Source organism: Camelus dromedarius, chromosome 16, assembly GCF_036321535.1.
Source record: "Camelus dromedarius isolate mCamDro1 chromosome 16, mCamDro1.pat, whole genome shotgun sequence".
NCBI lineage: Eukaryota > Metazoa > Chordata > Mammalia > Artiodactyla > Camelidae > Camelus > Camelus dromedarius.
Window position 1 is genome coordinate 42,479,074 of NC_087451.1, and position 26,161 is coordinate 42,505,234.

A 26,161-nucleotide genomic window follows, 5' to 3' on the forward strand; every position below is an offset into this window, starting at 1 on the left:
ACATTTTATTTTATTTTTTGTCTTTTGCACTGTTTATTGCACATTGTGTGAGGCTACAAATACATAAACCCAGATGATTCTATTTTAAAAACAATCCATCATAAATACTGTTATGATAAGCTCTAAATAGCACTTTCTGTGACATGCTTATACAGCTTAAGATTGTGCAGGTTTTAGGAGCATGTTAATTACAGAAGGACTTGAAATATTTCTTTAAATGTACTATTCAGGTGATTTGACATACTGTAGATCTCTGGATGGTTCATGATAGTAATGAAAGCAGTATCACTGTAAACAATCAAATTATATGCATGTAATTTTGTACAGATATAGGCTTTCTTATTGTATGCTTATGTAATGTGACTCACATTAGCTAGCTCTCTATAATTAGCTGATCTGTTTAAACAGACTTCTACTCCAATAGCTGCTATATTGTGCATATTACATCACAGTTAGTTGGTTGTCTTTCTCCCCTGATAAGCTCCTTGTTGCTTTTAGCATCTCCAATTTCTAACATTATGCCTGGTATAAAGCACACATGTAACAGATGTTTGCTGAAGGAATGATGGACTTTTGATGACTGAAAGCTATTTATAAAAGTACTCATCATTGAACTTAAAGAGCATTTTCCTCATAGGTATGTTCTGACGTAGAGTAACTTTGAGAACTAATTAGAATACAAACATCAGCAGTATTATTGTGCTAAACTTGACAATCTTGCAAAGTTTTCATGACTCCACACACATTTTCTGATTCTAGCGTCTGCTCTGAACCTTTCCCAGCTGTCTTTCATATCTCTGTTACAAGAATACAAGCATCTGTCATGAACTCTCATACCCACAGATAAAGAGGTCCATAAAACAAAGGGGAGGGGGAGGGTATAGCTCAGTGGTAGAGTGCATGCTTAGGATGTACGAGGTCCTGGGTCAATCCCCAGTACCTCCATTAAAGTCAATCAATCAATCAAACTAATTATTTCTCTACACACACAAAAAAAAAATTTAGAAAATAAAATAAAACAAAGGGGAAAGAGAAAAGGGGGTTGTGATCCCTTTTGTCTGATACATGTGTTCTTTTGTTGATGGTAGATTTCTATTAGAAGGTCCCCATTTCTTTCAGAATCATCTACCTACTCACCCATTCATTCAAGAATTGGTTAAGCTCAATGGGAGGGGAGAAAATTCAGGTAGAAAGGACTGTGTTTTATAAAAAGAGATACAGAAAAGTCCCATGAGAGTTCCAACGAGGAACAGGAAGCTCAAGGAGGTGAACTAACTTGCTCGAGTTCATACACCTTGGAACTGTTAGAGCTGAGATTTATTCCTCTTACATTTGATATCAGATGGAATACACGCAGGAACTGAGATTTGAGTCTAGTTCAGGATAGTACAAAAGCCTGTGGTCTTCCACTACACTACATCATTCTGCGCCCCATAGGCTACTGTTTTAGTTATCTGACAGAGGCAAATGGACCTGTACTAGGTTATCGGCAATGAAAATAAAAAGGATAAAGGGGTGGAGGCAAGAAATACAGGATATACAATGAGTACAACATGTAGCTGATTAAATTTGGAATGAGAGAGAAAGAATGGAATTTAGTATGGCTTAAGCTTGGAGTCTGGGTAACTAGGAAAACAATGATGCCATCAGCAGGATTAAGGATCTTAGAAGAAGAGTTTTTCTTCAGTGAGAGTTCTAAATCTTCAAAACTCATGTCACCTCCTCCATATAATCTTTTCTGACATCCTCAGGTCCATCACGCAATATTTCATATCTCAACAATAAGGATGACAGCAAGATAGCTAACAGTTTTTGAATGCAGACTGAGTGCCACGCTTGTACCAAGTTCGTTTTCTTCCCTACAAAAAACAATGAGGGAAGTACTATTATTAACCCCATTTTATAGAGGAGGAAACTAGGGCTTGGAGAGTCCTAAAGAGATATTAAATGGCAGACCAAGATGTGAATTCAGGTTGGACTCAGAGATAGCACTACTAACAGAGGCAGAAAAGTGCAGTACTTAAGAGCACAAGAAATGGGGCCAAACTGGGTGGGTCTGAATCCTGCTCTGCTATTAGCTGAGCGACCTTGTGCAAATTATTGTGCCTCAATTTCACCATCTCATCTGTTAAATAAAGACAATAATAGTATCTGTCTCCTAGTATTGTTGTGAGGATTAAATGAGTTCATATTTATAAAGCACTTTAAAAAGTGGCTGGCACATAGTATTAATCACTGCACTCATCTCTCTCTTTCATAATTATTGGACCTTTATTTCTTATCGAGCTGTGAGTTCCTCTAAGATAGGAAGCGTGTCTGTTTCATTTTACTATCTCCAGCACCTAGCACCATGTCTGCCACATAGCATTTTTTGCCTGAATGGCATTATACAGGCAGCTTGAAATTCCATCTCTGAACCTTGGAGAAGGGAGGTGGATGGAAAAATAGGTACGAGTCCTACATCTAGACATTTAGGCCTGACAATAGGTAAGACTACCAAGGAAGAGAGCATGGAGGGCAAAGAAATAGAACACTGGAGAAAGACTGATGGCGGGAGATGAAAGGAGACAGAAACGGAGCTCTGAGAGGATACACTTTCAAAGAAGCCGCGGAAAAAGAGAGTTCAAGGGACTTGAGGTGAGTCCAGATGAAAGGCTGACTTAAAGGAAGAGTATGAAAATTTTGTGGTTAACAAGCAGCTGACCCTGAGGTTTAAGAAAATATTTTTTTGAGTCTCAAAGGAAGGAAATGAGAGTCCTTGTGTAATAGTTTTTCTAAAACTTGGCAGGCTTTCAAATGTGGGTCCCTATTCACCTTGCGGGAAGCGAGGGTGAGGCGTAGTTGAGAGAATTAGCATTTAAGCTTACAGGGAAAGGGAGGGTCTGGGGCTCTCCAAGGTGCTACTTCTCAACTAAACCGTAATGAAGTTATATCTTCATTCCCAAAGTGAGATAGAAAGTGCAAACAAAACGTTCGTTTTTGCCCTTCATTATTTCATTTAGGCTGGCAAAGCAAGATTGATGATGTTTTTTGCCAGGTAGACATATCTCACTCATTACATTTGAATCTCAATAGGGTTCCACCACCCACTAAGTATGAATAACCAGTTTTCCGAGTTTTTCCTAATACAGTTCTGGTTAACACTTGGGATCCCCACTCCTCCTTAAAAGAAGGTCAAGAAAAGGGAATCGATATCAATAGCTGACAAATTGCGTTTTTATGAATAATAGGCATCACTGACGCGTTTTCAAGAACATTATTCTTTTACAAATTTTGAGTAACAGAAAACTCTTAAGCGGTCAAATGGGCCCACAGGCATCCACCATACAAGATTCAAAATTTACTTTCACAGTATATTGTCTAATAAGGTTTTCCCCACTGTTAATTGGAGAAAAACAGACCCTGGACAGTCGCTGGAGGGACTAAACCAAATACCTTTTTAAAGAGAGGTTTTCAGGGAGGGTATAGTTTAGTGGAGGAGTGCATGCTTAGCATGCACGAGGTCCTGGGTTCAATCTCCAGTGCCTCCATTAAATAAACAAATACATACAACGAATTACCTCCCCTCTAAACAGATTTTTTCCATACTTAAATGAATGAGGCCCTGTACAAAGCTCGACGAGCACCTTTAGAAGTCGTTCCCCACTCTGGGGCTCAAATTTTCTCTGTAAAATAAGGGGAAAGGGTGTGTGTGCGCGCGCGCGTGCAAGAGATTGGCTGAAAGCCCCCCTCCAGCTCTCAAGTCATTTCATATTGATTTCTCCCCTTCATGCTACTTCCGTCGAGGAAGAAATGTTGCGAATTCCCTGGGTATGAAAATAAAGAAAGCAGACAGCCTGTCCTGAAGGATCTGTAGGGAGCAGAGATTCTGAAAGGCTCAAGAACTTAATGTCTTGAGCACTTGCGCGGCCAGAGCCGGCTCTCCAGCCCTTGCCTGCCAAAACCCGCGGCTCCGGGAACAAGATGGCGTCAGCACTCAGGCTCTCGCCCCCGCCCCCGCGATTCCGCAATGCGGCTGCCGGCGCCGGCCGCACCCCATTGGCCAACGACGATGAGGTCATCGTGGGGGCGGAGGCCGGCAGCGGCGCGGGGGCGGGGCTTTGCGGACGCACGCACGTCGAGGCGCTGCTGCCCAGAGCTGCGGAGTCTGTGGGCTTGGTCTCGAGCGGCTGCTGTGGCGGCGGCTCGGCCTGCGGCCAGAGGTGAGCGGGGACTTGTAGGTACAGCGCGGCAGGGAACAGCCTCCAAGGGGCACAGCAAATCCCCCCTAACCGCCCCCTCGCTTGTCAAAGGAATTAGCAAGGACCTCAGGTCTCTGAGGGGAAATGGGGGTTCACCCCTCTTCGGGCACCCCTCCTGTGGTCAGAGGAACAGGAGGTTCACTCCCTTTTGGAGGTCCTGATCCCTTCCCCCACTTAAGTAGAAGACGGAGGAACTGAAGGTTATTGGGTAGGCAGAAGAATTTGGGGGCTTCTTAAAGGGACTCTCAATTTGAGAATTTTCCCCCTTTTATTCCCTACTCCAGGAGGTAGGTGTGCCTGGGCTCAGAGAATTCCTGTTTTCTCATTAGGTAGACAGGAAATGAGGCAGGTGGATTTGAATACCTCGTTAGGAGGCGAGGACTGGATGACAGTAATGAAGCAGGGCGCGGGAGCGCTTTATTTGGATTCATCTTGCTCAGGATAAGTCTTTTTTTGTGTTGTAACCCCACACCCTCGAATTGCTTTGGCCTTTTTAGTTTTCTCTTTGGTTCCAGTGGGATAGAGATGTTCTAGGGAGACTTCTAATCACTAAAGAACAGAAACAGGGAGGCAACTCATTGGAGGCTGTCGTTACTGGCAGCCTCTGAACTATGCTGATTTGGCCGAATTTTACGTGTTTAGTTAGAGGTTATGGAATCTGTTGTTGTTGAGGGGTGTGTGGGAGCTAGTAACAGCTGTTTTGGATGATTCAGGTGTAGGCAGTCGTAAAGTCAGACTACCTAATCTCTTGAGAAATCCTTGCTTATATCTGAATGTGTTGTTTTGCCTCCTTGTAAGGTCAAGGCACAAGGTTTTGTCATTCGAGTTTCTCAAAATGTCTCCTAAGCTTCCGGAAGAATAACTCTTCCTTTGATGCCAGTTTCATCTATCATTAGGGTTGCCCTCATGATACGAAAAATACTGCATATTTTGTAGAGTTTAAGGACTGTACAGTCTGTGCCTTAACAATAGCTAACTGGGAGTAAATAATTGCAGTTTCAGGACCACTGATAGCGCCAATTGTCTTTCCTACCCGGTAACGGTAAGATCGCCCAAAAAGGAAACCTTTATTAGCTCATGCATGAGAAGCTTTAACAGGTGGAAGAATGTAATTAATCTTGAATGTGGGGATAAGAAACAGAAAAGCTGCGGAGGTCGAAAGCTTATTCTCTCTGGCTTGATAAAAATTGCTTTGTCATTACCATGTATTCCTGTCATGCTTGACTTGAAATTGAGCTTAACATGCAAGGTTTTTTTTTTTTTTCCTTTAAGTTAACGCTTATATGTTTAGATTCTCTTGGGAGAAAATGATGTTTTCTGAGGAGTTTGGAAAGTTAAACCCTTTAAAGTAGGTTTAGCTTTAGGGTAGTGCTGGGACTTTGACTGTTAGAACTTGGCAGTAGAGGGCAGAAAACTAGTCACAACAGAGGCATCCTTTATGAGAGGGTCACCAAGGTCTCTTCTGTTTGTTGCCTGACACAAGCAAAAAAAGAAAAAAAAAAAAAAAAAAAAAAGAACACTGCGAATGTCACTGCCTCATAATATTGTGTCCAAGGTATTAAAGAGCTGTTTGGGATTCCCAGTTCCTGTTTTTAATTTGAATACATTCTTATCTGTTGAGATGTCTCAAATTATTGTCATTTGATCTTGTTGTTGAATGCAAAGGAAGTGATTTCATCAGGCAGTCTTTGAGAGAGGATTCAGTAATAGCTTCACAATTTCTCCTCTCTGTCTTTCTAAGCAGGATGTCAAAACAGTTGTCAAAGACCTCTCAGCATGGGATGGAAGAAATAAAATGCAAAACGGGGGTCTCAGTCCTCTTGGTAATTCCAAGGTCATATAATTTTCTCTTTTTGCCTTAGATCGGAGAGAAATCCAGGCACTCAGTTGACCTGTCCTTTCTGCCGCCATGGGGGAGCTTTTCCGGAGTGAGGAGATGACGCTGGCCCAGCTTTTTCTACAATCAGAAGCTGCTTATTGTTGTGTTAGTGAATTAGGAGAACTCGGAAAGGTTCAGTTTCGTGATGTAAGTAGTTGTGGGGCTGCTGCTTGTTTAGCGCTGAACTCTTATTTTTCTTGTCATAGTCAATTGCCTGATGATGAATGTTTTGCTTTTTATTTGCAAAAATAACATTATAACACTAGCTTACTATTGGAAGAGTGTACACTTCAAGTTGTCTTTGTAGAGGTGAGAAATGTTTTGTGCCAATTCTTCCATATTTTTATTAGCTACCCCTTTGAGACTAATCCTAAGCATTCTCAAAGTATTTGCTTGGAATGCAGGTGGAGGACGCCAACCTAATCTGTTCAAGGCTTGCTCTTTACTTTTGGGCTCCTTAACACCCATAGCATGGTATTTTTAAAGAAAATTGTCATAGTTCTTCCATACAATGGGACATATTTATTACAAAATCTGAAGCATCCAGTTACAGATATGTAGTATATAAGAAAGCATATATTGAATACTCATTATATTGAAGCATTATGCTGAGCACTTGGAGGAGATATCAAAAGAAAATGGACAGTCTATGAGTATAAAAAGTATGTCCTATGGAGTGTACAGTTTGATCAGGAAGGCACAATACATGCTCCCAAAAGGAGGGAGTAGTTAACAATTCCCTCTTGTGCAATATCAAAGCTCTGTGTACCTTTCATATACAGCATTCATCGTAGTCATGATTTTACATTCATTGGTGTGAGTGGCTGATGAAAGAATGCCTCCTCCACTATGATCTAAGCACCAGGAAGACAGACACATTCATTATTATATCTGTAGTGCCCACATACGAGATAATCAATAGTTGTTGGAATGAATGGATGGATGAAAGAGGAGTGGTCAGAAAGGAGTGGAAGTAATAAATACTGGCTTCCTGGAATTGGCAGGCTTTCAGGAAGTTCTCTGTCTGAGATGAAGTTGCACAAGTATGACCCAGTGATGTGGTCTTACTCCTTATTCTCTTTGAACCTTTTTCTGCTACCTCTCTTTGAATCTTCTCCTACCTGACTCAGATTCCTTTTCTTAACCTTTCTGAGGACTCTTTGTTATCTTCCACTAACCTCTGTTTTATCTTCCCTACATCCACCGTAGGTGTCAGTGTTCCCTAAGCTCTTTTCTGTACTATCTCCGGATAAGCTTCTCCAAACTCACATCATCCCTTATCACCTTTTATGTGTGTTTGTGTGATCTCATCTATTCTCAAATCTTCCATCTTTATTCAGTGAGTCTCAAATTTGTACCTCTGGTCCTGACCTCCCAGACACCGTCCCTGAATTTATAACTCTAAGGTTTTTGTCATCTCTGTGTCTCAAGCTTGGTATGTCTAAATCCCAACACCTTGCCTTTTAACAGACTATTTCTTCATCCTGACTTTCTAAATGTGAGCTAATGCAGCAATATTCTTCCGGTTTTCTAGACTTGAAACCTAAAGCAAACCTAAGTCACCCTTAATTTGCAATCCTTCATCTGGTCCTTTGGTGTCTCCCTTCCTAACATCCACTGTGTCTACTCAGTGTTCTTAACTTTTATTTATGATTTATTTCAATCATACAAAAAAATTATAGGGGATAATACAATGAATATTTATTGTAGTTCCACACTACTACAGTAAAGTGAATAGTTGAATAAAGTGAGTACAAATTTTTTGGTTTCCCAGTGCATATAAAAGTTACATTTATGCTATACGGTAGACTGTAGACTATACTGTAGTCTATTAAGTGTGCAGTTGCAATAAGTCTAAAAAAATGTATATACATTAATTTAGAAATACTTTACCGCTAAAAAATACTAACCATCATCCAAGCCTTGGAACGAGTCATAATCTTTTTGCAATCAAAAGGTCACTGATCACCATAACTAAACAGAATAGTGGAAAAATTTGAAATATTTCGAGAATTACCAAAATGTGACACAGAGACACAGTGAGCAAATGCTGTTGGGAAAATCATGCTGATAGACTAGCTCAGTGCAGAGTTGCCACAGACCTTCAATTTATAAAAAATGCAGTATCTTCAAAGTGCAATAATGTGATATACAATAAAATGAGGTATGCCTGTAACTATGTTATCTACTATGTAATTAAGAGAAACATTCTACAAATAATTGAAAGCTCCTGTATATTTTTCTTCCATGCTGTTCATTTCTCTCTCCTCCCCCTCAAAGGTAATCTCTAGAGTGATCTTTGCTTTTATCATTCCCATGTGTTTTTTCCACTTTTGCTATGTATGTATGTTACCGCTAAACAATAATATGTAGTATAATTTTGTGTGTTTTAAAACTATGTATATGGTATCATATTGTATGTATCCTTTAGCAAGTGCTTTTTAAATTTAACATTTGTAAGATTTGACTATGTTGATACAGGTAGTGCTTGTTCATTCCTTTAAATTGCTGTATAGTTATTGTAAGAATATACAGTTGATCATTTTTTCCTTCTGATGAACATTTTGGTTGATTGCAGTTCATTGCTTTCATAGTGTTGCAGTGAAGATACATTTATATGTCTTGTGGTATGATGTGAGGTAGTTTCTCCAGGGCAGTGGTTCTCCAACTTTTTGGTCTAAAGATTTCTTTATATGCTTAAAATATTATTGAGGATCCCAAAGGGTTTTTATGTGAGTTATAGCTATCAATATTACTATATTGGAAATTAAAACTGAGAAATGTTTAAAGTATTTACTTATTAAATTATTTTAAATTATAATAATAAACACACTACATGTTATAACATTTTTATGAAAAAAACTATATTTTCCAAAACAAAAAAAAAATAGTTTCGAGAAGAGTGGTATTGCTTTTACACTTTTGAAAACCTTTTAGTGTCTGAATTAATAGAAGACAGCTGGATTCTTATATTGACTTCTGCAGTCAGCCTGTCGTGACATATGTCATGAGCCTCTGAAAAACTTCACTGAACAGTCATGAGAGAATGAGAATGAAAAAGGCAAACGAACTCTTAGTGTTACATGAAAATGGTATTGATCTCATGAACCTGCTGCTGCTTAGGGATTATAACTAGGAGGGGCATTGCTGAGCATTGTGTACATCCCAAACTGTCAGATGCTGTCAGAGTGTACTTCACAGTGAGTGTACCTGTTCATGCTCCCATCGCTGGTTGAGAGTTCCTGTCGTTCCACAATTATGTCGACACGTCTGTGCTCAGACAGAAAAGAAATTTGGTAATCTGATGGTGGGAAATAGTATCTTGTTTTAATTTGTATTTTCTAGATTAGTACACTTAATATCTTTTTATTTGTTTATTGGACATAAAGGGTTTCATTTTCCATGAACTTCTGTCCATATTATCTGCCTGTTTTTCTATTGGGTTTATTTGTCTTTTGCTTATTGACTTGGTGGGGTTTTTGGGTTTTTGTTTTTTTTTTTTTGAAGGGGAGGTAATTTGGTTTATTTTTTATTTTTATCTTTATCTTTATTATTATTATTATTATTATTATTATTATTATTATTATTATTATTATTATTATTATTATTATTATTATTATTATTATTTGGAGGTACTGTGCTAGGGGTTGAACCCAGGACCATGTGCATGCTAAACACGTGCTCTACCACTGAGCTGTACCCTCCCCCGTGACCTGTAGTGTTGTTTTTTGGGGTTTTTTTTCCAAGTTCTTCATGTACTCTGGAAGCTAATCTTTTTCTGATCCTTTGCTGATAACTTCTTCCAGGCTATGCCTTGTCTTTTCCCTCTGTTTATGGTATATTTTGTCAAGCATAAGTTTATTTTTCTTTTTTACTTATTGGTATTTTCTTCTTTCCTAAATTTTTGTCTTGAAAAATTTCAAGCCTGAATACCCTGATGTAGATTCACCAGTTGTTAACATTTTGCCACATTTGATATAATCTTTTTTACTGCACTATCAGAAAGTTAGCTATTTCTTTCTTTCAAATCCTTTTTCCTTTTAATTTTCTTTCTTTTTCTTATTTGACCATAGACATTGAGACCTTCAGTAACATGTTGAAGAAGAGTAAGAACAAGCTAATACTGGTTAGGATTGTGTTTAGTTGTATGTAATTGAAAACCCAAATGGTAGGGGTGTACTTTTCTCATGTAACACAAAGCCTGGCTTCACACTGTCATCAGTGTCCTAAGATCATTCTGTGTTTCTCTTTGGCTGTCCTTAAGGCTTTTGTCCTTGCAGATGACCACAACAGCTCCCAGCATTTCATCCGTATGCTAGGCAGGAAGAAGGAAGTGCAAGGAGGAAGGGGAAGTCTTACATATGGAGGGAAAAAGCTTTCCTAGAAATTCTCAGCAGACTTTGTTAATTTATCATTGACCAAAATTATGACATACTCTAGCTGCAAGCGAGCCTAGGAAATGTGATTTTTCAACTGATCAGTTGCTGCCCTGAACAACATTGGGATTTTTGTTAATAAGGAAGTAGAGCAAAATGCTATGTATCTATCACAAAGTATTCCAGTCTTGCTGCCAACTTTAAGGAGAATCTTTTAAATTTGTATCATTTAAATATGTTTATTCTTAAGTTTGGAGAGATTCTATTAGATTATACAGAGTCCTTTCAGTTTCTGATTTCCTGACATTACTGTCACAAATAGTTGTGGAATTTTCTTGAATGACTTTTCTTTATATGTTGAGGCTATCATGTTTTTTCTCCTTTAATCTGTTAATTTGGTGAATTATGTGTCCAGGTTTTTTCCTACTAATTTTTTGACAGTTTTACTGAGATGTAATTCACATACCATACAATTTGTCCATTTAAAGTGTGCAACTAAGTGATTTTTAGTATATTCACAGAGCTGTACAACCATCACCACAATCACCTTTATAACCATCACCCTAATCAAGACAGAGTATTTCCGGCAGCCCAGAAAGTTTTCTTGTGCCTGCTTCTGGTCAGTCCCCACCCCCTATAGGTAACCACTGTTTTGATTTCTACCATCATAGGTTCGTTTTTCCTGTTATTGAATTTATATAAATGAAATGATACATTACAAGCTCTTATGTCTGACTTCTTTTACTTATGCATAATATTTTTGAGATTTATTTCATTTTGCTTGATTCTTTTTTAAATTACTGGATAGTACTCCATCATATGAATATATCACAATGTCTTTATCCAGTCTTCTATTGATGGACATTTGGATCTTTGCCCATTTGGGGCTATTATGAATAAAGCCACTGTAAACATTCTTGTATAAGTCTCTGTGGGCATGTTTTCATTCCTTTTAAGCAGGTGCCTTGTAGTGGAATGCTCCGTCATGAGGCAGGTAGATATGTGTTTAGTATAGGAAATTGCCAACAATATTTTACTTACTCTTTAACAACACAAGTTGTATTTATTGGTTTATGTCTGTCTCTTCTTTGGGACTGATAGCTCTTTAAAGCTAAGACATATCTTATTCTTTGTATTTATACCAATGCCTAATACAGTGTCTGCATATATTTGGTGCTCCATAAATGTTGAGTAAGTAGCTATAGTTCTTTATTTCTATTACTCATATGGAATTTATCACGTGCTATATTGTTAGTTGAACTCATCTTTCTTCTCTATTAGATTGCAAGCTTCTTAATAAGTAGGAACTTGTTTTATTCTTACAAAATTTCTAAGAATATCTGTCACATTGCTTTGAAAATTATGTGTGATGTATGAATGAATAAACCAGCCTGTGACCTAGAAGGTGAAGATCCTGGGACAAAAGAACAAGAAAAGTTTGCCTTCTGTCTCGTCTGATTGGGAAGAAGGAGAGAAGGAAAACCAGGCAGAGCTTCTATCATATCCATTGCCCAAATTTTGGCAGGGGTGGGATGGGCACCTGTACTCAGTGGAGACTTTCGGGAAGAGCATTTTGCACCACTGTGCTTTGTCTAATTTGCCTCCATTCCATTATATGTTGCAGCAGTGAGGGTTCTTACCTTTAGTTGGTGTGACTGGCCCCAAAGCATGTGGTGTGAATCACTAGACAGATTTTATTAGCGTTGCATTATACGTTGACAGAAAATTAGGTTTTCACTTTGCAGGATGTGTTGTTTGTGAAAGAGAAGAAATAGATATAGCATTTGAATATTTAGTATTCTGTTCTTATTTTGCAGTTAAATCCAGATGTGAATGTTTTCCAGCGGAAATTTGTGAATGAAGTTAGAAGATGTGAAGAAATGGATCGAAAGCTTCGTATGTGCACTTTGGTCTTGTATGATGTTCCTGTTGTGAGTCATTTGATTTAAATTAACATTCTCAATAAAGGAAGAAAATACTATAGGAGGAAAAGGAGAGGAAAAATCTTGCAATCTGATGTGAAGATGAATTTCTTGTGTACAAGTAGATTTGTGGTGTTTGGGCTAGGTGGTGCTTAATGGAAACTTTGAGATGATAAGGCTGCAGGCTGAATATATTGGTTATTTTTTTGTGGGAAGAGTCTTATAGCAGCACTACATTATAGAATTCTAAGAGGTAGGACCCAGAACACCATCATTTTTAGATGTCAGCATAGCCATCTTTTAATTTGAGCTACTTGTGGGGGAAGAAACTAACATCTGTTAAGGTCCTATTGAGAGTTTGGGTATTCATATACTTTATTTCATTCATTCCCCACAGCATTCCTTCAAGATAGGTGATACCACATTTAGTAAATGAGGAAACCAAACATCAGAGAAGTTAAGTGACTTGCCCAAGAACATAAACGGTCTTGATGGAATCAGTGTTTGAATCCAGGTTTTCTATGTCTCCAAAACCCAAGATCCTCCTACTGTATTATGCCAGTCTTCAGGTAGCTGTTAGGTGAATTTAGTCCCCATGCTAAAAAAATAAGTCAGTAGTTATCACCTGAAACACTTTTCTCTTTTGATGTTTTGGGACCTTATTCTGTGCTTTGTTTTTTGTTTTGTTTTAACTCAAAACCAACCTGTTTTCAAATTTAATGAAACCCTTGTGGTCTGGAGTTGTCTCCCTAGCGTGCTAAGCAGCAACTGCTCTATTGAATCACACTCTTCTGAAGCTCTCCTCTCCCAACAGTATCTGTGAGCAGAGCCATCACACAGTAATAGTCACACGGGGTAGAGTGCTGACACCGATGAGGACCAGTTTTAAGGTCACAAGAGGGAAGGAAGACAGTAGTGGGATGATAACCCTCTTTGAGGTACCTGTGCTTTAGAGAATATGGGGTTGGAGGAAGAGGAATGTGGAGAAAAAGGGATTTACATATTCTGCTTATTTTATGTAAAAATGTCTTTCTTAGAATGAAGCTCTTTTTAGGCAGGTTTGGGGTCATCTTATTTTTTTCCTCAAATATTGGCAATTCCAGACATGTGCACCTAGACATGAATGTCCTCATTCTGTCATTTTAGGATTTGTTGAGAAAGAGATAAGGAAAGCTAATATCCCAATTATGGACACTGGCGAAAACCCAGAGGTGCCCTTCCCCCGGGACATGATTGACTTAGAGGTAAACAGTTCTTCTGAGGAAGCCAGATAAGTTTCTTTCTCCTTAAATTACTTTTCTGAGTAGGTGGAGAGTAGGCTAATTCTTGTTGTCCTTGTCTGTTGATTGCAAGTTTCTTGTGCATGGGATTAAAATGAATTCCCTTTTTTTATGGTATAGAATGTTGTGGTATCTCAAAAACTATCACATGCCACTAAATAAATTATTTGCTTATTAAATTAATTATTGGCTTATTGAAATTTTATTGAATGAGTATCAGTTTGTCTAGTAATTTATTAATCTCATAGACTAAATGAATAGCCAATAGACTTTTCAGTAATTATTTTGTCTATTCAAAGTCCCCTGAGGGATTTAACCAAGAGTATATAATAGCCAAAGACCATTTTAAGCAAAAACAAACAAACAAACAAAAATTATAAAGAAAATTGCCCTGGTAAAAACACAGTACAATTGTCCCTCAGTATCCAAAGGGGACTGGTTCCAGGCCTTCCCTTGGACACCAAAATCTGCTGGTGCTCAAGTTCCTTATTTAAAATGGCTGTGGTATTTGCATATAACCTATGCACATCCTCCCTCCTACTTTAAATCATTTCTAGATTACTTATAATCTCTAATACAATGCAAATACTATTAAGTAGTGGCAAATACAATGTAAATTCTAAATAGTTGCTGGTGGGTGGCAGGTTCAAGTTTTGCTTTTTGGAACTTTCTGGAAATTTTTTTCCCCCAGATATTTTCTAACCGTGGTTGGTTGAATCTGCAGATGTGGAACCCAAGGATATATAGGGCTAACTGTACTTGCTGGGTGAATATAAGATACCTTTGAATTGTTAGGGTGGCAAGAGTTCTGTGGGATGGATGGATTCACCTGTCTTTCAGAGCGAGCATATTAAGCTGAGTTTGAGTTAATAGGTTTCTTTTTTTTTTTTTTTTTCTGTAGGCCAATTTCGAGAAGATTGAAAATGAGCTGAAGGAAATCAACACAAACCAGGAAGCTCTGAAGAGAAACTTCTTGGAACTGACTGAATTAAAATTTATACTTCGCAAAACTCAGCAGTTTTTCGATGAGGTCAGACTATCATTTCTGTTGGTATTTGAGCAACTGAGATTGCACCAGCACAAGTGGGCCATGTTTTTATTCCAGTGATTATTTTAATTTGCTGATTTGAAAGCAATACCATTTTTGCACCGTTTTAGTTGAAGAAATGTCAGATTATGTTCCATTTTTCATGCAGTACCCAGCCAGCCATGGTTTTGTATATTTTTGCATTTTCAGCAATTTTTCATCTCAAAATGGGGAAAGGAACCCTAAAATAGTTGTATAAACATAGTTGGATGAAATTTTTACATTATATTTTAAGGTAAGTATATGCTTAAGGGTAAAGTTGAAGCAGTAAGAAACATTTGGTTATACTTAAAACTATAACAAAGATCTAATCTCCAAAACCTTTTTGTCATTAAATTTTAATTTTTTTTGTGTGCTTGCTTATTGACCTTTCAGCACATTTTTAAGTGCTTCAGAAGCACATGTCACAGTTTGATTTTTCAAGGACTTTTCTTAGTGTTGTGTGGAAATACTGGTAGGATGCCTGTTTGAAATTCCTGGATTTTCATATAAACTCAACTGCATTACCTTGTAGGGAAAAATGTTAATAAGTTCCTGGGTTAAAAATGTAGGTGACTAAGTTGCCAGGTGACAGCTTGCTGAGGTGACCCCAAGGAAAGGATTTGGAGCAAGGCTTTCAGAAGGCTTCCTTCTCCTAATTAAAACTGGGGAGGAGTCTTAGCTTTAAGCCTGGACATGCTTTTTCTGATGGCCTAAAATATGGGTAACTCTTTTATAGGTGTCTTTGCCACCAGATTAACATCAGATGTTTCAGAATTTGTCCCAGTCACTGTTCAGTGTTCCTTCCCATAAGTTCATTTCCTTTGCTCAACAACAACAAAAATTGGCAAAGCTTTTTAAAAAAATGGAGGGCCCATTTTAGTTAGCATCTGATATATTCTCAGTTTTACGTTTAATTTCTGTCTTTTGAGGAAAGAACAACTCTCCCTAGTTCTCTAGACTGGCGCAGGGGTTTGCCAACCAGCAACTTCAGCCTCACCTGGGAACTTGTCTGGATGCAAATTTTCAGTCTTCACACCAAACTTATTTAGTCAAAAGCTCTGTAGGTGGGGCCCAGCAATCTATTCTCACAAGGTGATTCTGGGGAATGCTAGTGTGACAACCACTGGGCTAGCGAAAGTCAGCTGAAGGTGTGATACATTCCTCAGTAACTAAGGATCTGACTCAGAGAAGCCATGCTAATTAAAAAGATCTGCCAGAGCAAGGGAAAGGGGAGAAGCTCATACGAAGTTAATTGTCCAGTCCTCCTAAGAATCAGGATCTGGCTCTTTATCAGGGAGGGTTGGTGTGAATATTCAGTTTGTTCACTTAGTTGAGAATTCTGAGACTCACGGTAACTTCTTTCACCAGTCCCCAGTATCATCACATTAGAGGGTATGGAATAGTGTGATTTACTCATTCCAAGTGTTTCAGGTCTTTTGCAACAGGCATGGCCGCTAATACCAAATGGTTCTGATGAACACATAATCTGGAATTCCAGTATGCTCACTGCCTAAATAGTATTTTATTTATACTCATTAATTCATGGAGTATTTGATAAGCACCTACTCTTTGCGAGGCATGAGATGAGTAAGACATGGTCCCTATGTTCAAGGAATATATTACTTGGTCATATCAGGAAACATCCCTGAACACAGTGCCTCCACATGCTATACACACCCAAGCTGCTGCCCCCAGATTCAAAGTAAATCTGGCCCCAAGATCAAAGTTCAGTTACTTTTATCGTTATTTGGGATTTAACTCTTTTACCCCCCTCCCCCATTTTTTCCTCTTTTGATATAGTCTTTAGTTTACTTCTGGGAGGTTGTTGAGATGTATGAAAATGTTTTTCATAACCTCCTGAGTTTAAGGATTGGGATAGGCTTCCTAGTCTAGTTCATTCTGAAGAAATTCTGAGTGAAGACTGACAAATGGACTCCCTTAAGGGAAATAGTCACTTAAACTGTTAATTTTATAATAAAAAGTAAAAACAAACTAAGGGGAACCACTTGGAAGGATGATATAAGATTTTCACATTGTAGTTATGGGTTTAGGAATTTTCTCTGTGATTAATAGGTCTAAACATGAAATGCCAATCCTGAGAAGGCAGGCTCTATCTAAGTCTTCATGACTGTCATGCCCTACCCATGGTATGTTGTTTTCCCCCTCCTACTTTTGCAAAGCATTTTTTAAAAAAAATCTCTGTAAGTACTTTTGAGCATGAGACCTTGGTTGCAAGTGGTTCTTCTACTGCTTTTGTCATCCATCCCTCTCATTCCAGGATGAGGTGCCTTCTGGCAAGAACAGCTCTCCCCTTTCTCTCCCAGTGCACAGTCAGTGCCTTGCTCGCTCTTGCTGTTTGCTCGTAGTCTCAACCAGGTGCCTTTCAACAGCCCCTGCCCTGCTGTGGCCAAAAAGCAGGCTCAGGTGTCACTGCCCTGATAGGAGACAAGACCTCACAGAGTTAAGTGCATCTGCAGGTGCAACTGCACCCTTTAAATAATGCAAAAGATAAGGAAACTTGGGACCCTCAAATCTCAGAAATGTAGATTTTTCATGAGACTTTCTTCCATGCCTGAGATTATAACGTTTGCAAATGGCCTAAAACACTACCAATTTTAAACCCTTCTTTTTAATATAATTTGGTGAATATGATCAGTAATTTGCAATAATGAGTTGGTAGAAAATGGCTAAATCAGAAAATGATTCTTTCTATCACCAGGCATAGGGGTTATGATTGGCGAGGTGTGTAGAAGGGGAGAAGTAAACATATGTTGAATATTCTTATGATTTACCATGATTACAAATTCAACTTAGCCATTTCTTATCCAGAAAATTTAAAATGACTTGTTAATGATTATCCTTTTCTCAGTCTTCTTGCTTATGAAGAACTGTAAGAGCTGGAGAGATTTCTCTGCATCTTTTACCATAAGCACCGTTACATATGAAAGCGTAAAGAAGACTGGAAAAGTAATGGTTAATGGCATGCAGATCCCTGCCTTCCTTTCCTTCTGAATTTTCCATGCATTTGCTTTCTTTACTTTTCTTTCTCATCTGCCATCTCCTTGGGGCTTCAGTGAATACTTCAGGTAACGAAATGTAATTTCTTTCTCCACGTAGATGGAAATAAAAGTGTTTGCTCTTGGTAGTTAATGTAGCTTGAACTGGATGTGCTGCTTATACTGAAGTATAAAAATAGAACTGCTGAGGTTCTGCTACTTCCTTTTCCAAGGCGTGGTTTTAGCATTCTGACTGGGGGAAGGGGGTAAACCAGAGGGCACAGCAAGTAATTTAGAAAAACCTTGGCAGTATTGTCATTAGAGAACCCAGAGTAGGATTTAGATACTTGATCACATGGTTTTAGATATTGTTTTAAAGGCCCTCAGTTAGTGGTTCTGGACATCCTAGCTTCTCATCAGGCACAATTACTTGATTTGAAAAATTTTGACTTTCCTAAGACTTAGGATTCATAAGTGAAATTATTCATTAGGATATTACTGCAACTTTCTTTTTAATTCTGCTGTTTTTTGGGGTTTTTTTTTAATTCCCAGAGAACTCTAGTCTTTGGAGTAGTCTAGTTGCTAAGCACTATTTGCTGTTCCATCAGTTATCCCCTTTAGAGCACATAGTTTGCACTGGGTCTGGTCTTTAGGGTTTACTTAAAACAGATCTTGTGAACCATGTAGGAAAGTAGGTGGGAGTCTTGTGGGTAGTAGTCAGTCTCACTGGTTTTTGCCGAGGGACGTCCTTCTTAAACAAGTTAAAATATGGTCGTCGTCTGGATCCTGAAAACAAGTTGCCTGTGGCTTGCAGAGGGCTGATTTGATTTTAAGGAGAAACAGAAAGAGCCCCTAAACTTCCATTTGACAACAAGTGGTAACCTGCACCCCTGTTACGTCATCTTAAAGCTTTCCAAATCTCATGACAGTATTTCTCTGCACTTATGGTGTACCCAGTGCCTATCTTTCCCTTTTTTTTTTTTTTTAAATGGTTGTGGTTGAGAGTTGATCAACTAGAATTTACTTCCTGAACAATTGCTTTCACTCATTTAGGCTTTCAGACTTATCATCGGGTTTATACTCAGTTCCCCACCCCAACCCCTCTTTGACTTTACATTGATGGTCCTATGACTTTATCAAATAAGATTCCCTTATTGGATTCTTTTTGATAGCGGGGTTGACAGGAGTGGAATCAAGCTGAAATTTGGAGTGAAAATGATAGAGGAAAATTCTGACTTTTTGTTAGTTTAGCTTTTGAAAAGGAAGGTTATTCTGGCTTACTTCTAGCCTTTGGTCAAACAAGCAGTGTGTGGATATTGAAGTTGGGGAGATAAGCAGTGGAGAAGTCAATTGGCTTTCATTTTTTAGGGCAGCTTCTCCTTCCTGAGAAGAGGAAGAGGTGGGATGTCTAGAGAGAGGCTAGAAAATGTAGACCTACATCTGAGAAGGTCCCACTCCTCCTTCATTTTATTGAATAAACTGTCATGGTGGACATCATTTTAAATCTAAACAATTAAACTAGCCCACATGCTCTCTAGTGGCTTATTATCTGTTACTTTTTCTTCACTTGATTCAGATTATTGGCTTGAGTTATGTTCCCAAGAATCCTTAAACTGTAAAGCCTACATGAACTTTTTAATATTGCTAGATGCCTGATCAGAAACTCAGACATTCAGATATGTTTTCACTTTTCCTTCCCTTTATGGTGCAGTGGAGGCTCATGCCTGCGCAGCTATTGGGCTTCTTAGCCTTTTAGAGAAAGAAATACTCTTTAAATCCTATGGTTTGGAGTACTTTCTGCAGTGGCCATGCTGAAGGTTCTCATGTTCTGAATTTTCAAGAGCATGGAAAACCTAGAAATCTGGAGACGTCCCTTCTGTCTTTCTCCTGTACAAGACAGTGACGGTGGCTTGCCTTCTTCCTTGGGAAGAAAGTCTCCATCTTTCACAGGGAAAATTCTAGTTTGTAGCTGCCTGGAAATTCGATGTTGAAAGTGTCTGCAGAGCTGCCTTGTTTTTTCTCAAAAGAAAGAGATAGTTCAGCTTCTATCCACATACAAAGGTGTTTCCTGGTACTTACATGGCTCATTCAGGGAAGCCTAAGAGAAAAAATGGTTTCCACCAAGTGACAGATTTATACAAGTGTCACCATCATTTAATGTTTTTTTTTCCTTTATTCCTTATTTCTAAAACCATTTCCCCAGATGCTTTACTGGGGCAGTTGTGCTTTCTTTACCTCTTGTTTCTTTCCTTTGCTTTCTTCCTCTATTCTTCTTATTCTTCTTGTCTTCTTTCTGTGGGTATGTCTTCTCTTTTGGTGATTTTTTTCATCTTTACTTTCTGAACCTTATCTCCTGGTTCCTCGTTCCCTGCATGCCACTAACTATTTTCATTAGATACTAATTGATTTGTGAATTCAGGCTGAATTGCATCATCAGCAGATGGCGGATCCAGACCTGTTGGAAGAGTCTTCGTCCCTCTTGGAACCAAGTGAGATGGGAAGAGGCACGCCTTTAAGGCTTGGGTAAGTACCGCTTCAACCCTCCGTACTCAGTGGGGTCATGTTCACTTTTGCTGTTCAAAAGAACAGTGAGACTGGGCATTCACTTGCTTCCAGGATGCGCTGTCTTTTGAGCTCATTCCAAGGTGTTCTAAGTCGCTTTGGATTCAGTTCCTGAGTTGTTCTGTCACCTCTGCTGGGTCCAGGAATCAGACTTTGGCAGCCCCACTGACATAGCAATGTGTAGCCTCGTGTTTGTCATCTTTGCCCCCTCCTCTCACCTTCCTTCCATCCCATGGTATGGACCAGTTCCCAATCTGGCTCTTCTCCCCCCACAGCTTCGTGGCTGGTGTGATTAACCGGGAGCGCATCCCTACTTTTGAGCGCATGCTTTGGCGGGTGTGCCGGGGGAATGTGTTCCTGCGGCAAGCTGAAATCGAGAACCCCCTGGAGGATCCTGTGACTGTAAGACAAGGAAATTGCATCCTGTGGAGTAGGTCTTGTAAAGGGAGCTCAGAGCAGTGACGCAGCAGGCACCACCTGAATCTGACCCTCCCACAGAGAAGCCCTTATGTGTACCCTGCTTTTATCTGCAAATTTGAAGGACTGCTCTTTCCTCTTTACCTCCATCATATGTGTACATATGAAGTGTACATGGCATGTGCACATACGTTTTTTAAGCTTTACCCATGTAGATATTGTTTTGATTGGAAATGTTTTTTTCCAGTTATTTTAAGCTTTAGCTTTATATATTTTCTGTTAGTTACCTGGGGCCAAAAGAAAATTAACTTTCTATGAAAATTAATTTAAAGCGAATCACCTGGTTCCAAGTTTGGTAACATCCATGCGTAAAAAGAGATTTCCTAAACTGGGATCTTTATAAGCTGATGAAGTTTTAAGTTGGTGAAGTTTTTTGTCTATTTGTTGAGAGATTTAGGAACTTAGTTTAGAGATTTGTATCGTGCACAGTAGGATGATCTTCTCCATCCAATGCTTTGGAAAGTAGGGACGGCTTAACATCTTGGCATTTGACATAATGGGACAGAGTTCTTAACATAAACCTACATTAAGTATGGTGAGTCCTGATTTCAAGGATGACAAGCAAAGATTAAATATTCTGGAAAAAAATTTCCTTCACTTTTGTATTACTATTATTTAGAAGTCTAGAGTTGGTTTTTATGTTTTCAATTATCTTTTGGGTTTCTTAAATTAGTATTCTTTGCCCTACCTAAGAAGAGAGGTTAAATTATAAGACTTCTTAGAGTGGGTGGGTCATACAGCTAAAAATGATCTCAGTAAATGGATTTTTATCCTTGGTACCAAGTAGGAATGTGGTGACGCCTAGGTTACAGTGAGTCCCTTTACCTGGAGGAGCAATTAAATAGTCTTACTGAAGGCTGTCCTTGGGTTGTGGAGACACTGCAGTCAGCAGTCACACCTAATGTGGAGCTGTTCTCAGGAATATTCAGACAAGTTCCTGGGCAACAGAAACATTATTTTATCAACAAATTGAGGAGGCGGGGAGGTGTCTGAATATCTCCAACAGAACGGCTGCATGAGGAATGTGCTGTAGTTTATTCCCAGAGAACTTAGGGATTTGATTCTTGAGCCTTACTTTGTTCACTCCTCGTTCCTCCTTATCCTTCTAAAGTTTTGTTGGTTTTCCTGTTATAAAAGCTCTATAGGAATAAGAGAAAATACAGGCAACCAGCGACAGTCCTGGTGAACACCCAGTGTAGCTTATTTTCCTGATCTTTTCTTCTAGTCCTTGCATCAGAAACTTGGTGTTTGGAGTGGACTGCCTTCCTCTCTGCCCCTGAAGTCTAAATTAGCATGAATCATAGATTCTACACCAGCATTCTTCCCAGCCACTCAGTTCCTTGTGGTTATTCAGGCCCCTTTATCTGGAGTTTCTAAGCATGGAAACAGGCAGGAATGGCTTCCTTCTCTGTACTTACATCATTTAGACCATATAAGATTTAAAGTTGCATAGATAAATAGGGCTAAATTCTGCTAAGAAGAGAATCACCTTAGCATCTGTGTCAAGCTCCTGGTTGAGTTTAGAACGATTTTTGTGAATTTGCGATTACAGAGCAAATATTCTTGTAGTGGAGCTTAAGAAATGGATTGAGGATAATGGTTGAAGTACAGGGCTGCCATTTGAGGCCACTTAAAGGATTCCAGTTGTTTCTATATCTCCAAGAAAGTGAGTTATTTAAGAATTTTTCTTCTGGATTGGAAGTTTGAATTCTCGGGTTTTGGTTTGGGGCCTAGGGCGACTACGTGCACAAGTCTGTGTTCATCATTTTCTTCCAAGGAGATCAGCTGAAAAACAGAGTCAAGAAAATCTGTGAAGGGTAAGAGAAATATGCCTCCCTCGAGGGTGCAGCCAAGCCACCTAACTGTTAAGCCCATAGAATAGTGAAACACAAACCCTCTTAGTTTGCCTTGACCCGATGAATGTATCTTTTAATAATGTTAAGGTTATTTTAAATAATTAGAAATGGCCTAAGTTTATTTTTTTAAAGACCATCAAAATCTCAATTTCTTTTCCTTGGAAAAGAGCAATTAGGACTCATGGTTTAGAAATTCTACATTGTCCTGAAACAGAGGGTCTGCATACCTAGCAGTGTACCATAGGCACTGTGCCCTTCAGCTTTTCTGAAATTCTGCTTATAAGCTTTTTTTCCATGCCATTTTTCTCCAGTAATTTATAATGTAATTTGTATCACTTTTTTTTAATCTAAAGGAATGTAATAGCTCCAGAGAATGTCAAGACAGTTCAAAATTTGTTCTATCTGTAGGCCACTTCCCGTAAAGAATTATGATTGATTAGTTCAACTAACCCTGTTTTGGTTCTTCTAGTAAATTGGGTTACTTTCTGAGATTACTTGAATTGGCTCAGGTAAGAAATTTCAGCATGCCTCAGGCTGTGTCTGTGCATTCCAGATTCCGGGCCTCACTCTATCCCTGCCCTGAGACACCACAGGAGAGGAAGGAAATGGCTTCTGGAGTTAACACCAGGATTGACGATCTCCAAATGGTACACAGAGGGCTAGAGGGAACTTGTTTTTGCGAAATACTGCAATAAGAGAACACTTCACTTCCTTGAAACACTAACAGTTTATGAGGCACCTGCAGCAGCCCAGGATACATTTCTCGTTTGCTATTTTAAGTCATCCCCTGAAACTTTTCCTCGGCTCCCAAGGGGAGTGACTTAAAAATGGCGTTAATCATCTTCAAATAAGACAAGAATGCTATGCACCTAAAATCGTTGTTGCTTAGCATATTCAATTCCCTTCCTCTTGAGTTTGAGATATTTTTATAATAAAATTTAGTATGCTTAATTAAGGGGAAAAAAAATCAAATGCTACAGAAGTATATACAAAATCAGTTCTGTCTCTCACACACACATTCTACCTCCAGAGGAAGCCACTCTTAAACAACTTGGTGTGCACCCTTCTGGTCACCTTGGATCTAAACCACTGAGTCTGGCCAAAGAGGCCTGGTGTCACTCTTGTACCCAAGAAAAGACTGTGTTAGCTTTTTACCAAATTGCAGTGTGTGTGGTTTGCACACACCAGCGTTGTCACAGAGTTCTCAGGAAGGATTGATTCATACATACGTGGAAGGAAAAGGGTGCCCAGTTGGAGCTTTGTTCCCTGTTGAAAGAATGTGGTGATTGCCCCCTTGAAACATTAACAAACATACTTAATCCCAAAGGCAGTTCTTTCCAGCAGTGGCAGAATTGTCAGAGATATGTTGTAACTCCCATTTCAACACTTTTTCTCATCTTTCTGTATGTGACCCACTAACTTGACCTCTTGCCGGCTCCTCTGAGATACACTTATCTGTTTAACCAAGGGAAGAGAGTTTTTTAGAACTGCTGGTGGGTGAAAAGTCGTATTAGTATGTTCTGGGTTCTAGGGCTGTCCTATCCTTTCCTTGTGAGGTAGGATTGTGGTAGATTTTAAAGAGCATGTTTAATAGTCATTGTAAATGACTAGAATTTTTAAAACACAGAACTGTATGAACTGAAACTTTTAAAGAGGGATTGAATGGGGGGGAGGGTATAACTCAGTGGCATAGTGTATGCCTAGCATGCACGAAGTCCTGGGTTCAATCCCCAGTACTTACACTAAAGACAAATAAATAAAAACCTGATTACCTTTCCCCCCAAATAAAATAAATAAAAAAGTTTTTTTAATTAAAAAGAGATTGAATACCAAGGAGGGAGAGGTAGGCATTGGCGGGTGAGGAAAGAGAAAAGCAAATAGAACGTTTCTTGCAAGTTTATTTAGCATCCTCTGAGAAGTTTAAATAGTAATTGTGAAATCAGCAGCAGCCAGAAGGAGAGAAAGTAGCTTTGTTCCTTTAGTCTCATGTGATACACAAATTTCCCTAGCATGCCATGGCTTTTTTTTTTTTTAAACCTCTCTATGGAAGTTACTTTCTGCTGCCCAAAACAGTTTCTCAGGAAACAGTTACTACTTTTTTCCTGAACTAACTTGAAAAGCCAGCTATGATGGAGACTTGTGGTAAAATGATTAGTATGTAGTTTTTTCCTCTTCAGACAAATGTGGGGGTTTAAGATAGATTCTGATGCAGAAGTGTGAGCGGTGGGTTGTTTGTCCAGTTTTGGCATAGACCCTGTTCTGCTATAGAAATCTTAAATATTCGGTGATAAACAAGGCAGTAGAATGTAAAGTGTCCCTGGCCCTTCCTCCCACTCTAGTCTTAGCAGTGTGATTCCTCCAAGGGAAATCTGTACTGGTTTCCAAAGGGACAGAAAAACTAAGCCTTATCTGCTCTGTGATGACAGTGGTATGTGGCAGTCTAAATCCCCTCTAAAGGCCGTGGTGTCTCCTGTCTCCTCCTCCCTGGCATGGAGTCTCTCTTGGTACAGGCAGATGACAGTGTTCAGCAGTGCCTCTTTCCCACCATTCCCTGATGCTGGCTTATGTGCAGGGGGTTCTGCAGCTTGCGATTCTTAAGTATGGACTTGTTGGCTTGGTCAGCTCCTGGGCCTGTGATGCTGACCTCTTTGAGTCTGAGTTACAGGCTCTACATGGGAAGTCAATGCTCTTTAATGATCCAGATAAAAGCTGATGACCTACATCATTCTGCCGTGGATTTGGTGGGAAGTTTAAGTATAGGGAGAAAGGCTATAAAACATTTTCTCAGGTTTCTTTTCAGCTGGAAACTAAATGAAAATGAATGTTAGTAACTGGAACTCTAATTTCTTATAATTTGGCCAACCTCCCCTCCAAAAATAAAAAAAAAAAAACCCATTCTAGCCGGAGGAAGGAAAAAAACAGATCCCGAGCAACCCTTCTCAGAAAGCTGTGCCTTTTTGCCATTCATATCCTGATGTTTAAGACTGGTGTTAACTGGTGTTAGAAGGATCATTCTCTTGCTCCTTTCTCTCCCAAAAGGTTCTGAATCAAACGGAGGATCACCGCCAGAGGGTTCTGCAGGCAGCTGCTAAGAACATCCGTGTCTGGTTCATCAAAGTGCGGAAGATGAAGGCTATCTACCACACTTTGAACCTGTGCAACATAGATGTGACCCAAAAGTGCCTGATTGCGGAGGTCTGGTGCCCTGTCACTGACCTTGACTCCATCCAGTTTGCACTCAGAAGGGGCACGGTGAGTCCCTTACAGCTAGCAGTGCAGCCTACAGCCAGGAAGAGAGGTTCCCATCAACAGTAACATTAATCAGTTAAATTTTTATGGCATTTTTAGTCTCAGAGTTCTTTAATATACTCATCTTGTACTCATCTGGCTTCCTGACAGTACATTTCGTATATTCTTATTTTCCAAATGTAGAAATTGCAGTTCAAAAAAAGATTGAGTGATTTAAGCACATATCCATGATCCTTCAGGGTAGCTCACAACGA

The 26,161-nt window shown here is 39.2% G+C and overlaps 1 protein-coding gene across 9 annotated transcripts in view; it reads left to right on the top strand.

Annotated features, from left to right (window-relative positions):
- The first annotated feature begins 4,086 nt into the window (after positions 1–4,086).
- Positions 4,087–26,161, top strand: part of ATP6V0A1 (ATPase H+ transporting V0 subunit a1) — a 48,948-nt gene continuing 26,873 nt past the window's right edge. For 5 of the 9 annotated variants that reach the window (XM_064495733.1, XM_031468738.2, XM_031468743.2 and 2 more), the window contains exons 1-10: positions 4,087–4,202; positions 6,104–6,267; positions 12,314–12,392; positions 13,565–13,662; positions 14,600–14,728; positions 20,183–20,286; positions 20,601–20,727; positions 22,537–22,619; positions 23,212–23,305; positions 25,698–25,910. In XM_064495733.1, coding sequence (XP_064351803.1) covers positions 6,151–6,267; positions 12,314–12,392; positions 13,565–13,662; positions 14,600–14,728; positions 20,183–20,286; positions 20,601–20,727; positions 22,537–22,619; positions 23,212–23,305; positions 25,698–25,910 — 1,044 coding nt within the window. In that variant the 5' untranslated portion in view covers positions 4,087–4,202; positions 6,104–6,150. The remainder of the gene's footprint in view (positions 4,203–6,103; positions 6,268–12,313; positions 12,393–13,564; positions 13,663–14,599; positions 14,729–20,182; positions 20,287–20,600; positions 20,728–22,536; positions 22,620–23,211; positions 23,306–25,697; positions 25,911–26,161) is intronic. The other 4 variants (XM_031468741.2, XM_064495731.1, XM_031468742.2 and 1 more) reach the window with 1 other exon arrangement.